An 18,380-nucleotide genomic window follows, 5' to 3' on the forward strand; every position below is an offset into this window, starting at 1 on the left:
TGTGGGGGATGTTTTCCTGGCACACTTTAGGCCCCTTAGTGCCAATTGGGCATCGTTTAAATGCCACGGCCTACCTGAGCATTGTTTCTGACCATGTCCATCCCTTTATGGCCACCATGTACCCATCCTCTGATGGCTACTTCCACCATGTCACAAAGCTCTAATCATTTCAAATTGGTTTCTTGAACATGACAATGAGTTCACTGTACTAAAATGGCCTCCACAGTCACCAGATCTCAACCCAATAGAGCATCTTTGGGATGTGGTGGAACGGGAGATTCGCATCATGGATGTGCAGCGACAAATCTGCGGCAACTGTGTGATGCCATCATGTCAATATGGACCAAACTCCCTGAGGAATGCTTCCAGCACCTTGTTGAATCTATGCCACGAAGAATTGAGGCAGTTCTGAAGGCAAAAGGGGGTCCAACCCGTTACTAGCATGGGGTACCTAATAAAGTGGCCGGTGAGTGTATATATATATATATATATATATATATATATGATTTTTGTCCCACTTCTAGGGGTCATGATGAGGTCTTTTCAGTCATATCTCCTTATTTTCTTCACGTGATAAGTGAAATCTGACTTTCTGCAGCTTGTGCTGAATGCAGAGCAGACACTTTCAGTTTATCATTTTAGCATCCATTGTTCAACTGAACTAAATGTTTTTTATTTCTATAAAAAAGTGGGGCCGGTGCCGCGGTGACCAAGTAATGTAATCGGTGTACTGCCAAACACCGTTTAACACTGCTAACACCGACTACTGCAGTAAGCCTAGCCTACCCCCTTCCTTCCCCCTCTATTTTAATTTATTTTTATGTGTGTGCCGATTCGCTCTCATGCAGTTCTTGTAAATGCAAACTCGTTGGGTTTTAGTGTAGCGAGAGGATTTTTGTGACTTAGAAAGTAAAATCCCAAATGAAATTCAGACTGTCACTGCAGGACTGATTGTAGAGTTAAGGTGTGTTTTATGTTTCTGTAAATTCTCAGAAGCTGAAGGAGCTCCAGTATTGAGATAATAATAGATACTGTACACACACATATACCAGACCCATTGATGCAAAAATGCAACATGAGTCTATGAATATTCATTATTCTGATAAATGATGAAGAGGATTTTATGTAAAATACCTCAAACTGTTTAGTATGCCCACTAGTGTTGTCACGGTACCAAAATTTCAGTATTCGGTACCAATACCAGTGAAAATCCACGGTTCTCGGTACCAATTTCGGTACCAAAGCTTAATTTAGATAAAATTTACATATATTAAAGTGTATCACAGTTACAAAGATGGAAACTGTAGTATTAAAAACACTTTACAATAAGATTCTATTTGTTAGATAACAGTAGATAAAATGACCTAACAATAAACCATAGTTATATAGCAATCATTCTCCTTGGGGTTAATTTAAAAATATACTAAATACATTTTTAAAATCAAACGTTTTATCTGTTAACATTATTTAATGCACAATGAATGAAGTGAACAAACATGAACAATCAAGTGTTTGTATTAAATAACATTCACAAACATTAATTAATGTTGTAAAAATATATTGTTCACTCAATGTGTTGATGTTAACACATTAAGTAATGTTAATGAATGGTATCTTATTGTAGTGTTACCAAACTATACAGGAGATAAAACATGTTTTATTTGACTTAACTGTAGCCTACTTTTATTTAATCCAAAACTGCAAAAAAAATTCACTCTTTCCTGTCTTCAAAACTTGAGAACGCTGTAGCTGATTTCTAATCCAAGGGCTAGAAATCAATTAATTCTTTGCTGATACTTCCTCGTCATCACGGAGAGCGCAGTTTGCACCGCTTTCTCCTTCTCTCCACAAGCGCTCGCTCTCGCGTGTCTCCGCTATGCAACCATAAACAGTGACGCACCTGGAAAAACAAGCTCGCACGTCGCTTCTATTATGAGCGCGCTTCCCGCGCGCCTACATTTGAAATTTGCACGCGCAAAAAACGTGCTATGTGAACGTGTGAACGGCCCTTTATGGCAACGTGACATTAGCCTAATTCAACATATTTCCATATGTGGCTCTTTCCCCCTTTCTTGTCAACAAGTGGATTCAGAGCCAACGCATTAGCAGCGCTGCCGGTCGCCATGTGTCACAGTGTTTTTATGAAGAAGACGCAACTCTGCACCTTTCGGACAGCGCATCAAGAACCGGATTACTCGGTACCTAGAAAAGCTGGTATCGTAACCGTTAATTTTTTTTAGTACCGACTTGGTACCGAAGTACCGAGTTTTTTGACAACACTAATGCCCACTGCTGCAAAGGAAATGAAATGAGTTGCATCTACATTATACGGGGCCTGTAGTGTGAAATGCTTGCAGTAGATGCTTCATTAAAGGGATACTTCAGGATTTAGCATTAAGCTTTGTAACAGTAGAAAACCAGTAGTATTTTCGAATTACCGTGCTCCCCCCCCCTCATATCCCCCTGATATGAGAGAGAAATTAATTTTTAGTCTGGAAAAAATCCTCCGATGACGCAAAAATCGTCATTTTGCATCATCGGAGGATTTTTGTGCCAGAGGCTAAAGACTACAGCCAGTGTTCCGCATGTTTTCACCACGCTCATATGGGGCGGGATCTCACTCACAGAATTTAAAGATAGTGTCAGCCATCTTTCTGTAGAAGCTAAGCTAACAGGCTCTTGCCTCTTGGTTTGTGTAGAAAGTTGCCGCAATAGCATGTCTACATTTAATGGAAAAAAGAGCACAACATACTGTCTCATCTGTGGTAGCCAATTTCTAGTGGTGACCTAGAGAAAAACATTGCTCTCCACAATTCAGAAGAAAATGGGGAATGCAGGCTGGTCATTTGAGATGAACCACTGAATGGATGTTATTGCTGTGTAGTACAAGCCTGCATAATGCTTCATTTGGCAATTCATGCATATCGTTTGTTGTCTTAAGTCCCGTTCACACCAACGCAAATGATCAGCAAGAAAATTTTACCAGACCGGATAAATTAAAATGCAGATTCACTCTCTGACAATAGATGGCACTTTTAAAAAAGCAAATATAACCTGGTTATTCTGATTCAATGTGTTACGTAGCTTTTCTGGCACCCGCTTTTCACAGAGAAGAAAAGTCAGTATTTACATGTTTTCAAAAAGCCGTTCAGATTTTTGTATTCATTATGGTGTTTATGAAATAACACCAAATACAAGAGTACAGAGACAAGAGAGCTAGTTCCAGATTATACCTCTGCTATTCGATGTTGCTTACAAAAATACTCCATTTGTGAGTGCCACCAAGTCGTGTGTCGGTCTGAACAGAGGCATTAACATCTGTTTATTCAAATTAAAATGTTTATTGCACTGAATTGTTGCACCTTTCCATTCGCTGTCCATTGTATGTTACTCAAGAATGATTAGTTGTGTTAATATTTAAGACTGTAAACCAAGACCACTTGTAAATGGTAAATGGACTGCATTTATATAGCGCTTTCACAGACCCAATGGCCACCAAAGCGCTTTACAATTTGCCTCACATTCACCCATTCACTCACTCATTCATACACCGACGGGCGACGGCAGCCATGCAAGGCGCCATCCAGCTCGTCGGGAGCAGCTGGGGTTAGGTGTCTTGCTCATGGACACCTCGACACTTGGTCAGGTGGAACCGGGGATTGAACCACCAACCTTCCAGTTTGTAGACAACCTACATGAACCACTGAGCCACTGCCGCCACTTGTATTGTACTGTATGTTGGGTTAGTGATCTAGGCTAGTAACCAAAATGTTGTAGGTTCAAATCAATGATCCATGAACTATCACCAGACACTCAAGCCCATGCTACTGCAGGGGATTGTCCCTATAACAAGTGTACTGGAAGTCGCCTTGAGTAAAATCATCTGCTAAAAGCCAAATTAATTTGTGTACCTGGCTTAAGTGCCCGATGTTTTTTTGGAATGCGTGGTTGGACTTAATGTGATTTTTATCTCATTTCTTAAAACCAGCTTTCATGTAAAAATTTGAGCAACTTCTGCACTCTTGGGATCAACCTCAAACATAAAATCTGTCAACTTTATTATTTCTTTGTCATTCTTCAGTATTTATCCTTTTTCTAGTGTTCAGGTGCAGTGATCGTAATTGACACTTGAACTGACATTAGGTGTTTGTGGTTTTGTGTCGTTTATGAGAAGGAAGAGGGATGTGTTTTTATGAATGTTTGTGTACTCACTATTTGTTGACCTTGAAACTAGAATATTCTGGATGTTTTTTTCTATGGATGTTAATCCACTGCTTCTTTGAATCTGTTCCTTATCCCTGTCTCAAATGTTTGCTCATTTAGTCTATCTGTGACAAGAGACACATCACTATTATCAGACATATTTCCCAAGCTCCTCTGCAGAAGTTGTGACCAGGAAATCCCTGTCACTATCATCTTTTGTCTGTCAACTGCTTGATGACTTTGTACTGTAGTTTCAGACAGAGTGGTTTTGCAGATGACAGAGAATGTAATGGGAGTGAGTTATTCGGGACTGAACCAATCTGGGTACATTGGCTAGGTCGATGGAATGGATCCAGTATAAATATGCCTGTAAAAGCATGATTTATTTCAGTTGTCCAGATGCTCTCTGTCCATAGCAGCTGGAGTCCTGAGCGCTTCGTTTATCATTCAGTGTCAGCCGCAAACCCAATCTAAATCCTAAAGAACATTTGTGCACCCTTGTGTCCACAAAAATAGATGATTAAATGCACTTTATCTCATATGGCAATGGTCTGTGCTTCCCTCGTAGTGTCACCGGAATAGCCGTTACTTTACCTCAGCAAATACATTACTCATGTCCAGTAGGGAGCTCTGTCTGCTGAAGCCGTGAGCCACTTATCCATCTTTAGCAGTGTGGACCGACTCTCACCGTTACACAACCTGTCCTTCTGACCCTCTCCTGGTATAAGACAAGAGTTTTAATTTCATTTTGCCTTCATCATAGCGAGAGGCATATGAGATTATACTTGATTTCTTTTATGTGCTTTAAACATGAATGGAAATAAAACTATTTAGCTCTCGATTTGAATTGAAGTCTTTAAGGGCAAGATTGTTATTTTTTAAGTGTCTCCCTGAGCCAGTTTCTTACACTATTTGTTCTGCTGTATGTAAGGATTTATTATTTATTTATTATTATTTTGTATGTGTGTATTTTATCATGAACCGATTTCCCTCTTCCTGTCTCCCTGCTCCTGTTGGCCTGCAGTGAATGAGTGGGCTTAAGTGATGATGGGTGTGTGTGTGTGTGTGTGTTCCTGCCCGACAGCAGCCTCATAACTGCAATAAATTACTGCTCTGTTTAATTAACACACTCATGCTTAAATCTTCTCTCCTGTCCTCTCAGACTCTCTTGACCTTACTCGGTGATCACATGCACACAGATACACACACAGTGGGTGATTAAAACAAATCCATCTTTCTAAATTGGCATAATGACTCTGTCACCTGCCAAAACTCACCTGCTCTTGTTTATCCATGTTTTCCAGTGTCGTCCGCCGCACGCACACTCACTCTCCAGGGAAATGACAAACACTTCAATCACACGCTCACATTCTAAAACACAAATAGCCCTAATTACACCTCCCACACACAAGCACCTGATGCTTTATTCAGAGACCTCTGCTCAATGACACACGTTGATGCATGAGACCAGAGCAGCGCGTTATTGTTCCAGTAATGCTTGGAATACGTTGCTTCATCTGAACAATTGTTTTGAATCAACTGTCTTGGTTCACTCACATTTGTTTTGTAATATCTCTGTGTTTACATAGAGGAGAGATAGCTTCATCGGGATGCAAATTGCCATGGAAACAGTAAAGGATTATACTATAACAGAAAATGAAAACAGAAATCAAATTTAATTTTGTAGTTGACATGTGGTTCCCAGAGCAGGAAAAAAAAAATCTCTGCCTCCTCCTTGGCAGAATGGTAGTCCTAGATGCAGTGTGTGTGTGTGGAATGGAGAAATAAGAAGGGTCCATACAGATGTCACTCTCTCTCCTGCCACTCTGCCTTTCTTTTTCATTAGTGTGGGCTGAACAGATGCAGCTGTCTGTACGTCGCTAAATCACTTTTATTGCGGCTCAACTTATGGCAATTCTGCAGATTCTGCTAATTTAGCAAAAAGATTTTTACACAGAGTACTGCTTGTGTGCAAATAGAGATTTGGATGTGAAATAAAAATCTGGCAGATGCAGAGGCTGACACTACAATCAGTTTTTGGCTAATTTTTATGAGCATGCTTGTTTAACATCCTTTCTCTAAAAAGTGGAGCTTAATGTTCAGTTTAAATTCAGCAGATAAGAAAAGTTGAAAAGTTAACTTTTCAAAATATGACAAATTTAAAGTTTCTTTAAAGACTTATTATAACACTGTTCTGTCTAAGGCAGAACAATTTGACCAGATTCACTCTCTGACAATAGATGGCACTTTTAAAAAAGCAAGTATAATCTGGTTATTCTGAGTCAATGCAGTTAGTAACTTTTCTGGCGCCGCTTTTCACAGAGAAGAAAAGTCAGTATTTACATGTTTTCAAAAAGCCGTTCAGATTTTTGTATGGGGGTGTAACGGTTCACAAAATTCACGGTTCGATACGATACACTTGTGTCACGGTTCGGTACGTTTTCAATACAGCAAAAAGAAAGAAATGCCAGAGAAATTTCCTTGATTTAATTTTGTAATTATATTTTTTATTAAAACTAACATCATAAAATATGATATTTTTTTACTTTGAGCAATGATGGAGCTATACTTGACTTTTCTTAGGAGCATATAAAACAAAACAGCTCCTTAGACAAAATGAAATGTAATATTGTAGTAATATTACAAACAAAGGTTTATTTTAGTTCAGATTAACATTTGAGGGCAGTAATTGTATTCATAATGTCAAAATAAAACCGACGTGATGTTACTTGAAAGCATTATAGCCTACTATTCCTGCCAAACTTCCATGGTTACAGTTAGTAGTGTTACTACAGTAAATCCATGGTGAATGTTGCTGATCTGTGGACACTGGATAGTTCATTCATGGCACAATGTTTCTTCCTGGTTTCCACGTCAGCGCTGTTTGAATCGTTAATAACGGAGAAATGTGATTGTTTCTCACTAGATCTCGCTAGTCGCAGCGATGTTATTACTTCAATGGCGAATTTTTTTCTCTACTGGATTTCGCTGTGTAGTAACAGTGCTGCTTGATTAAGATCGGCTCGCGCCAATATTAACCAACTGCAGAACCGCAGAACCATACATCATAGCAGTGTGAGGACGACAGCGCCAGCCTAACAGTCTGATGCCGGAAGTGGGCGGAGTTCATGTTTAACGCGGAGCACACAGAACCATAGATATATACACACAGAACAAGGAAAAGAAGAAGATAAGGTAACAAGTTCTATCTTTGATGGATGCAACATACTTAACATTATACGCTTATACAAAACGGCTCTAAGTATTTTTTAAGTTAATATTCAACAATAGTATTGATCTGTCATTAGGTGCGTTTCCATTACAGATTTGTGCAATACTTTAAACCTTATTTAACCCTTAATTACAAAACGAAAAATTAACGGTTGTTGTATTTTTAAAACGCAGTGTTGAACACCAAAATTTTAATGTTAATTGTACACAAAATGCTGTGCAAAAAAATTAATTTTTGTTTATGACTTTTTGCCCCTCATTAAACATTTAAAATAATCACAAATGAATATGATTTTTTTTTTTTTTTTTTTGATTTTACTGGTTTTCTAAGGCCAAATTAGAACCTGGAAATTATGTTTTTCCCGCAGTGCTGAATGAGAACCATATAACCACAGCCTACAGAAAAGTGATTTATTGGCGAGTTATAGGCTATAATAAATGTGTCTGAAAAATAACGAGGCATTTTAATTGTTTATTAATAAACTATTGTTTTCTAAATCAGTGTACATTTCAAGCTTTAGCCTACAGAGGCTATATTTTGTTTCAGTTCACGAAGATCATGAAACCGCGCCTAATGGTTTTATTTTATTTTACAAAAGCACAACGTTTTCTTGTTATTGTGAGTTTACACAAATAAAAGTAGTTGCGAATAATGTATTATTATTTTTTGTATGACCAGAAATGATAGAGTATTTTAAGTTGTTTCCACTGTTGATAGGAAAATGCAAATGTTCGCGCCCGCGCCTCCCTGTCATCCAGTGCGCGCCCCACACTCCGCACAAACACTTGGATATGCGTCAAAATCTTGTGTTTATTTGTGATAATCTTAGCCCTGTATTATGAATGAGATGTGACAAATTGCTTTGTTCCTTTTTTGGATAAAAGCGTCTTCTACATATGTAGCCTAATAAATGTTATAATAATGATGATAATTATTATTATTATTTGCTTATACCACGGACCCCAAACACACCGTGTCTTCTAAGTCAGGTGACTGTCAATGCGCAAAACCTGTTTCCATTGCAGTTTTGCGCAATATTCCTTTTTCGAATTGCCTGAAAAACCTCCTCATGCGAGCGTAGAAACTTTTTTACGATAAGCGAGAGTTTTTGCGAAATGGACGTGTTTCCATTGTGCGTATTTTCAATTCGCAATTTCAATTTGCGCAATTTAAAGGGTAATGGAAACGCGGCTAATGACACCATCATATGAGAACTGAACTGAGCTGGATGAAGACATCAGAATGGCTATATAGATTAAATAACTGAAATAATAACTTTTTTACAGCAGAAATGAATCAACACTGAACTTACTTAAGCTGAATTATTACACTATTTTGTTCTAGATCTGCAGAGGCAAACGTTGTTGCATTATTTTCCTATTATCCCTGTAAAGCTGCTTTGAAACAATCTGTATTGTAAAAAGTACTACATAATAAATGTGACTAAGTGAGAATTGTGACGAAGGCACTTGATCACGTATTGTTATTTTACAGTTGGATTGTATCACTTTGTTAGGTTACATATTCATGGTTTGTGATTTAATTTGTTGTTGACGTAGTATTGTACAGCATTTGTTAAATTTTCTGACCATGAGAATTGCATTAATTGTATTTTATTTCACCTATAGGAGCACATAACGATCTTTTGATATTTCAGAGGAAAAAACTCATTTTATTTAAATAAATCATTTTTGTTTTTTCAGTCTATCATGTAATTGTTGTGTCTATGAAAAAAATTGTTGGTTGAGTATTAAAAATTATTTTCAATTAAATCATATGTTCAAATGCTCAAGCTTTGTTTTCATTGTTTTGTTTTTTTTGTTTGTTTTTTAAGTTTTGTTCAATTATTTATATTGTAAACGTAAGTGGGAAGAGGAACTTGGTGAATCTATTCCAGATGATTTATGGAAAGAAAGTCTTGAAAGCATACATAATTGTTCAGACAACGCAAGACATTGTCTTGTCCAATTTAAAATTATACATAGGCTTCATTACTCAAAGGAGAAACTACATAACATATACCCAAAGGTGTCACCTACGTGTGATAAGTGCCACTCTTCCGTAGCAACACTTCTCCATAGTTTTGCTCTATGCCCAAGGGTCCAATTGTTCTGGATTGATATATGTAACACATTATGTCTGAGGTCATAAATACTTTAATCGAACCTGAGCCCATGTTCATCATTCTTGGAATTTCTGAGACCTTCAGGAAATTGAGTGCGGCACAGCAGCGTTTTATTTCTTATTGTTTCATAATAGCAAAGAGATTAATCCTCATTTTATGGAAGAGCACAACTGTACCTACCTCTAAGATGTGGTTAGAGGATTTAACTAACACACTTCATTTAGAAAGGATAAGGTATACGCTAAGAGACAGGCTCAACTTATTCAATAAAACATGGAAACCCCTCATATCATACCTAAAAACTAAAAATCCAGTACAACAGTCCACATCCTAACACACGATATATGACAATTGTAATGGTTTTTGAGTGAAGGTCTCTACGAGGAAGGGTGGATGGGGTGGAGATACATAGGAAGGGGTTAGGCGGGCGGATAGGGAGTGGGGATAGTGTGAGGTTGTTCTTGTTTTTGTTTTTGTTTTTTGTATTGTCATTATTTGTCTTGCTTTGTCTTGTTTTAATGTTGTACCACTTTATTTGTACTGTTTTTATTTTTATTTTTATTTAGTTAAAAAAATTCTCTGAATGTACAAGTTTAATAAAAAAAAAAATGTTTGAAAGTAATTATTTATATTGTTAATCTTTATAAGACTCAACAAAACAAATGGATAAAGTTTAATTTTAACTTTTAAAAACTATTAACATTTGTTCTCTTACGAGAGGTTCTCTCATATTGCGTAAGCTAGCTTACGCTACGGGAAAGATTAATCTTTTCGAGATATTGAAGCCAAAAATTATCCTTAATTTTGTATTTATTGTCAACGCAGTGCAGCAGCTGCCAGACCTAGAGCGGGCTATCTAGCGAGCTCATAGGCTGCTCTGCGGCAACTGCAGCAGCCTATCAGTGAACCTGGCGTGATGTCACGCCCAATGAGAGGCGCTCGCGCACTCATGGCATCACAGCCCGCCAGAATGGGCGTGGCTATGTGTATATAAGCGAGGTTTAGAGGCTGCTTCCCTGATTTTCAATTAAAATTATTAAATTATAATTTAATAATTAATTATTAAATAATTATTAAAATTATTTTCAATTAAATCATGTGTTCAAATGCTCAAGCTTTGTTTTCATTGTTTTTTTGTTGTTGTTTTTTTTTAAGCTTTGTTCAATTTATATTGTTAATCTTTATAAGACTCAACAAAACAAATGGATAAAGTTTAATTTTAACTTTTAAAAACTATTGATAGACCTATATATATTGTCTTTTGTTAATAGGACAAAACATAATTCTTATCTTTTATAGCCTACTATTTGATTTTATATATAAATATATATATATATATATATATTCAATTAAATCGTTTAAAAAAGTCTTTATAATAACATTGTTTTAAACTTTAAAACATTCCAAAACACGGAAGTAGCGCAATGCCTTGCCACGCCCACTTCCGGCATCAGACTGTTAGGCTGGCGCTGTCGTCCTCACACTGCTATGACGTATGGTTCTGCAGTTAGACCTATCTCGCTCGCGCTGCATTGGTCCAAACTGATAAACGGTCCGTCAACCACACAATAACGAGTAGCTCAGTTTCGTTCCGCTTACATCTAAAATTGGACAAATATACGTTATCATTACCAGACACATTTTCCATATCGATGCACACCTAATTTAAACTCTTGTGTCTGATTTCTTTTCAGCTTCTGTTAACGTGTTGGTGCCCAACTGTAAGATCTACAATGATGCGAGCTGTGATATCTCAGCAGACGGGCAGCTGCTGGCTGTATTCATTCCCAGCAGTCAGAGGGGTTTCCCTGATGAGGGCATTTTGGCTGTGTACTCCCTCGCCCCGCACAACCTGGGAGAGATGCTCTACTCCAAGAGATTTGGTGAGTAACCCTGAGACATAAACTGCTTGACCTCACAAGGGCTGTTGGTTTGCGAAAACATGACTCGCCTCCCTGTGGTTATTAGGGTTTAATACACTGATTGAGCCATCAGAACTAAAATTATTTTAAACTTGTGCTTGCTTAAATCAAATGCAAAGGGACACAGCTTTTCGTATTGTGCTCTCACTTTCCCTCTAATTGGCTGAACAGACAGCAGTGATGGGGCTCTTTTAGAGGCAGCTTTAATTAGATAGTCCCCATTTAAATGCCAAATGAAGGCAGGGATGGGACGAGGCTGCTAATGGAAACCAATGATGAGGAAGTATGAGTCCTGCTTGTTTTAGATTAAACTGATTTGAAACGCTGTTCTCCCTCTCTCTGCGGGTTGATCATCGCCATCGGCTGTACAGGTCTCAAAGAACTATAATTGATCCTATCCAGTAACAGTGAATTAATGAAAGCAATCAACCAGGAAGCCTCAATACTAAACCACTCGTTTTCATTTGCTGATCACATCACCAGCACTCTTTGGCTCTCTAGCTCATGCACATGCCAAGCAAGACTGATTTCTAAAGTTAAAATGGCTACAAAATTCAATTACGTTTTAAGATGAGAAATTATATCAGCTATAATTACAGTCTGAGCAGGTCTAGGTGTGAACTTTTTTAATTTCATGCTTTAAAAGTCTGAATGCTCTGGTTATAACATTTTAGAATTAATAGTTTCAAAATGCATTTCCTGGATTTTCATAATTTTAGTTTAGTTCTTACATCAGGCTTACTGCTATGATTTTACTTTTTTTAAGTGTACTTAGTAATTGTTATAGTTTAAATACTGCTCACTCAGCTCACTCAGTGTTTTATTAGTTTATCGTATTGTTGGTTTAGCAAAAAAATGTAAGACCAAATACAGCCCTGCAACCCATTCTTGTTGAATTTATTACTTTACATAATTGTGCTAATTTTGCAATGGTTTGGCTTAGGCTGTAGTTTTAAGTCGATGTTTCTGTATTAGATTGTCTCTGTTTGTCATGGTACAGCTGTGAATAACTGCACTGTGTGTTTGTCACAGGTCCAAATGCCATCTCTGTCAGTTTGTCTCCGATGGGTCGTTACGTGATGGTGGGTCTGGCGTCTCGTCGCATCCTGCTGCATCAGATCACCGATCACATGGTGGCACAGGTCTTCAGACTGCAGCAGCCCCACGGAGGAGAGACGTCCATGAGGGTACGTCACTTATGACCTCACATCTTCTTTAGAGACTGCCACTGCTCTCAGTACTCAATGAAATAAAAAAGCAAAGAAAAGTACTATTTGCTATTAAAACAAATTGCCTTCCTATGTAGGTTGTGCACTTTTCTGTCAGTCTATTCAGTGTAATAAAATAATAAAGGCCAAAAAAAAAAAATCCTTTGCCTTCAAAGACACGAACTTCCATCTAAATATATTTATTTATTCGGGACAGTGCACATTAATGAACAATCTTACACTCGTGTAGAGACTGTAAATGAGCCAGATTATAGCATAAAAGCTAAAAAATTGTATCTGTAGTCCCGAGGCAGGAAGACAACTACACAAAAGGATAATATGACAATATACAGTATCAGTCAAGAAAATATTGACACGCATTCAGACAAATTGCATTTCATCAATAAAATTAATCAAAATGAGGACATAACTGGGACCTTTTAAGAAACTGTTTAAGATGCTTTTTAAATGTGCAATAAGTGGGACATTCTCTAATGTTTGCTGGGAGGCTGTGTGTATGTATATATATTATTGTTTCTTTTTAAATGAAACTACAAATTTTCCATTTTGGTGGAGAGTCCAGATGGGCCACAAAACCCTTTTACTTTTTTTTTTACTTTAGTCAATTTAGTCATTCTTTTCATGACATTTGATTATTGTGAAGCTTGGATATTATTGGTGGACTGCCACTGCCCTATGTAGATCAGCTCTCTGTGCTCTCTACAGCAGAGGGGGAGGGGGAGGGGGAGGGGGGGGGGGAGGCCTGGGGTTTAGAAAAGCCTTTGAGTAGGAACCTGACCTAGATACGCTCTCTTAGAAATAGAGAGGGAGAGAGAAGTGGGAAAAATGTGTATTTGTGTGGAGCGAAGGGCATAAATGGAAATATCTACATGGTTGACTTTTGTTTTTGTAAGCTGTGCTCATGGCAGGATTCTGAACGTGGATTAATTTGAGAGCGATGGAGCAGGAGAGCTTCATTTTTATCCTTGTTCATTCTCTAAACATACAACACCAAATCTCTCAGCAGAGTTTGGAAAGCCGTTCAGTGAGCGCTTGTTGGTTTTCATGGGTGTTTGGTGTTATTTCACCAGCACTCCCCACTTTAGTCTCTTTGTGTTTCATGCTGAGCCTAATTTGTATGATAAATATGAAGCTTCCTCTTAATTAGGCTTACATTAATGTCTTTGTGTTTATCAGAAACTGTGATGCATTAAAATAAGTTAGTACCCTTTTTATTGCTGCTAGAGCGGTGTTTAGAATATGGCCCATACATTAATTCAGTCTCTCTTAATGACACTCAGGCACTCTTTCTCAGCTCTAATGGTTATTGTATATCACTACCACAGGTAATGTAATGAAGTGGACAATGCAATAGTGTTATGTCTAGAGTCTTTGAGTCTTTGAACTCCACAGGTCTCCTGACTGTCAGCCTTTCACACATCTCTGTGTGAAATATTTTTTCCAGGTCTGCTTTCATTAAATTTTCTCTCTGCATTAGCCTGGGAAAACCCAGACAACTTCCGGCAAATTTAGATTTGCTCTGAAAGTTAGTCTGGCAAAGAGCTCATTCAAGCTCATTTCCAATCCGCCGAAATCGCGGCACCAATCAGAAACGTTGGGGGCGGGCTTTACACGATGACGACAGCGCTGGGATTTTGAACATGATTTTGAAGCAGATTTTGTAGCCAACATTACAGAGATGGATGCCGCCGTCGAACATCACTCGTTCGAATCAGCTATCGCGTCTGTTTTAAACGATTTGAACGTTTCCTTTTAGTTAAAAACCGAGCAAAGAACAACACTCGGAGATGTTTTTCCGCCGCTCTGCATACGTCATCTCCTTCATCGCTCTGATTGGTTTTAGGTCTATCCGCGACGTCCGTTGGTGACGCCCCTCTGGAAATGATTTGTCTATGATGCTTTGCCAGACCATAACTCAGTTACAACTGAGAATGGTCTGGTTTTAACCAGGCTATCTCTGCATTGTATGTGAGACTGAAATGAGACTTGTCTGTATGTAAGTTTCTTGAACTGCTTATGGAGGCCTTAAACATCACCGTAGAAGTTGCATGAACCAAAACCATTTGAACTGTCAGATTAAGTTAAAGTAGGAGCTCAGGTTCTGTGTGTGCTGTTGAACAATCTAAAATTCAAGATTTTGTGAGAAAGAAAAAAAACACCTTTTTAAGTGTAGGTCACAAGTAAATTAAGTTTTGGTCACAAGAACACAAGGCAGAACAAATAATACATGGCCTCTTAGGGCTTCTGTACACTGTTACATGGAGTAAAATGTACAACTAATTTATTTTTAAGAAATTCAAATATATCTAGATTTATTGAATGTCTGAATGAATGAATGTATTGAATGATACTATGTGAATGTAAAACACCAGCACCGTAAAACGACAACAGATTTCTGCTATGAATCACAGGAAAAAACGTGGACTGGTGCAAAATGCATATTAACCACTACATACATTTGCCATAGCAACGTCCTCACGGTGTGCCTCATTTCAGCTGTAACTATAGCAACAGCACATTTAATACATTTCCTTTTTTTGCTTTTTTGGTAGTTTGTTTATAGAGACGTTTCTCATTCACAGTATGTTTATTTATTAGTTTCCATCATTTTATATGTAATTTGATTATGTTGTTTCCCCCTCATGTCTTTGTTTATTAGAGGAGGTCTTTTTGTTTGTTTATTTGAAGTGATATTTTCTCATATGGTAGTTATTGAATGAATTTAATGCGTCAGCATCGTTAATGTGTCTGCTTATTACCAGGATTAATTATACACTGGAGTGCAGAGAGAAAGAAAATGAACAAAGGTTAGCCCAAGGCTCTGTCTCCAGCTTTGAACAACTTTGAACTCTGAACAACTTTTTGTACATATTCATTTTTTTATGTAATAATCAATTTCATAGAAAAGTACTGGTCATGCCACTTACCTGCCAATGTTCTCTAGTAGTGCTGACATGTGATTTCATATTAGGTTGTTTTTTAGATTGAAAACTTGCAGTTAATGTTTTTATGAGCAGTGTAATATTTAAAGTCCCCCTGTGCTGAAAAGCTTATAATGCTGTTTATATGTCCATGTGGTCTTTCTTCCCTTAAAGGATTAGTTCACTTCAAAATTAAAATTCTGTCATCATTTACTCACCCTCAAGTTGTTTCAAACCTGTATGAATTTCTTTCTTTTTCTGAACACAAAGGAAGATATTTTGAAGAATGTCGGTAACCAAACAGTTGATGTACCCCATTGACTTCCATGGTATTTTTTTTTCCTACAATGGAAGTTAATGGGGTACATCAACTGTTTGGTTACCGACATTCTTCAAAATATCTTCCTTTGTAAATGAAGGGTGAGTAAATGATGACAGAATTGTAGTTTTGAAGTGAACTATTTCTTTAAATACACTGTTATATGCTTGTCCTGAATTTCCTCTGTCTAAAGTAAAGTGAGAGAGAAAGAGTTTGTCTGTTGATCACTCATCTGCAGATGAATGAGACCGCTTTCTCTTTCCCTGGCAGACATGAACTTGTCCTATTTTTGTCCTTTTTTCTAGAGCCAGTGGAGTGTAAGTAGTATGCCAAGGCTGACAGACAGGGACGGGGGAATGGATTGGAAAGAAAGAGAAAGAGTACTTTGGAGAAAGAGATTTGACTTTTCACAGTTTAGCCTCTTCTCAGTTATGCTAGCAGTGCTTGTCATATCTGACACAGACTGCAGTCTACAGCGGAGAGGATAATGGAAGGTTTTGGTGACTGATAGAATGAGTGAATTTACTAAGAGGGCTGTGGGTTTAAACAGTTTAAACAGCTGTGTTCTTGTATGTTTTTCAGAGGGTGTTTGATGTGGTGTATCCAATGGCCCCAGACCAGCGGAGACATGTCAGTATAAATTCTGCACGTTGGCTGCCAGAACCGGGGCTTGGGCTTGCTTATGGAACCAACAAAGGAGATCTGGTCATCTGCAGACCTGTGTGAGTCTCCTATCCATCCCTTCATAGTTCACTCAGCCCTCTTTGCGGGTCATAAATCACTTTTTCTTTCCTTTTTTGTTGCATTAAAGAATAAAAGTGCTGTTGTAAGAGTTTTTTTTTAAAAAAAACTTGGCTGGACTCCTCAAGATAATTGCTTGACAAATATAATCAGCACTTTACTCATCTGCATGTGGGTCATCAACAAATGAGAAATGATCCGTAATGTTAACCATGATAAAACAGATTGCAATGGTATATATGGTGTGCGTATAAAAATGTTTGGTTGTTCTGAAATGTTGAACTGTCTTTCCACTGCTTTGCCCATCTGTTTTTGTTTTCTGGGTGAGAACTGCACTGTTTAATGTTTATGTAAATGAATGTCATACATCTCAAATACCTTCTTGATTTTGTCAGTTCTTCAGCAGTTTAAAAAGAAGTTTTCCTACAAGCATTTGGTGTTTGTTAACGAAACAGACACTAATTAATTCACTTCAAGGATCATTTCCCTCCACTGTATTTGGTTGTATAATTTGCAGCTTGGCTGTGAATGTTGCTTTTCTGCAAGTTTGTCATAATTATCAACAAGGTTACTGTGGATACAAAAAGCCCACGTTGCCACACAAACATTGTTTCTCTAATGTAAACACGCTCTCACTTCATTAATGCAAACAGTTTTGTTAATTAGAGAAAGCAGAAAATGCACCATACACAAACTCAGGGCACAAACTTATTTATAGTTTATGTACTCAGTCGTGGTGTCCAGTGTTTAGAGACAGATAATATTGTGTGGCTTTGACACCAAAATGCCCAATCGCTTTAGTGATGACAGGAAATGATCTCTCTTAGTGTAATACACACAGTAATTAATGCACTACCACATAGGCCTAAAACAATTGTTGATTAATCGTCTGATCGCGGTTATTTGATCTAATTTCAATTATTTGAGAAATTTAATAACTGTAGTTTAAATTTAAATCACGTTTTGCCATTTAAATAACTGACATTTAAAGGGATACTTCAGGATTTAGCATTAAGCTTTGTATTAGTAGAAAACCTGTAGTATTTTCAAATTACCGTGCTTTCTACCCTCATATCCCCCTGGGGCGAGAAATGTATGTATTTTTTGTCTGGAAAAAATCCTCCGATGACGCAAAAATCGTCATTTAGCGTCAACGGAGGATTTTTTGGCCAGAGGCTAAAGACTACAGTCAGTAGAAGGAGCTGTTCCGCATGTTCTCAACCCGTCCATAGAGGGTGGGATCTCACTCACAGAATGTACACATAGTGTCAGACATCTTTTTTGGAAGCTAAGCTAGCAGGCTCTTGTTCTGTGGAGAAAGCTGAGTAACTTAGTAGGAGAAAGCTGAGTAGTAGGGGTTACCATTCATCCTCTTTTTTCCCGACATGTCCGGCCGTCGAGATCGTACAAAACGTCCGGGATTCAGCTTTTGCTTTCTGCAGTCGCCATTCATTGTTTACATGCACACCTTTTGTTTCAATCTAACTGAATTCATTCCGATTGGTGAATCTGAATGTAGTGTTTACATGAACGCTAAACAAGTGATCGGTTGATGTGCGTTTTAACATTGCTAAGAAAATTCCCGCTCCTCCGTGAGAGATACGAGACCGGTTCGTCTCACAGGTGTCGCTCATCAGTAATCACGCCACCGGCCTCGCGTCGTTCTCCCGCGGCCCTCAGTCTCGTCC

The 18,380-nt window shown here is 37.9% G+C and overlaps 1 protein-coding gene across 2 annotated transcripts in view; it reads left to right on the plus strand.

Annotated features, from left to right (window-relative positions):
• The window catches only part of ambra1a (autophagy/beclin-1 regulator 1a), a 147,682-nt gene that overhangs the window by 87,452 nt on the left and 41,850 nt on the right, over positions 1–18,380 (plus strand). For both annotated transcript variants that reach the window (XM_056243792.1, XM_056243794.1), the window contains 3 exons: positions 11,255–11,443; positions 12,515–12,669; positions 16,534–16,673. In XM_056243792.1, the coding sequence (XP_056099767.1) occupies positions 11,255–11,443; positions 12,515–12,669; positions 16,534–16,673 (484 nt within the window). The remainder of the gene's footprint in view (positions 1–11,254; positions 11,444–12,514; positions 12,670–16,533; positions 16,674–18,380) is intronic.

The sequence above is a fragment of the Rhinichthys klamathensis genome, unplaced genomic scaffold (genome assembly GCF_029890125.1).
Source record: "Rhinichthys klamathensis goyatoka isolate OS25496 unplaced genomic scaffold, OSU_Roscu_1.1 h1tg000846l_1, whole genome shotgun sequence".
NCBI classification, from domain to species: Eukaryota; Metazoa; Chordata; class Actinopteri; order Cypriniformes; family Leuciscidae; genus Rhinichthys; species Rhinichthys klamathensis.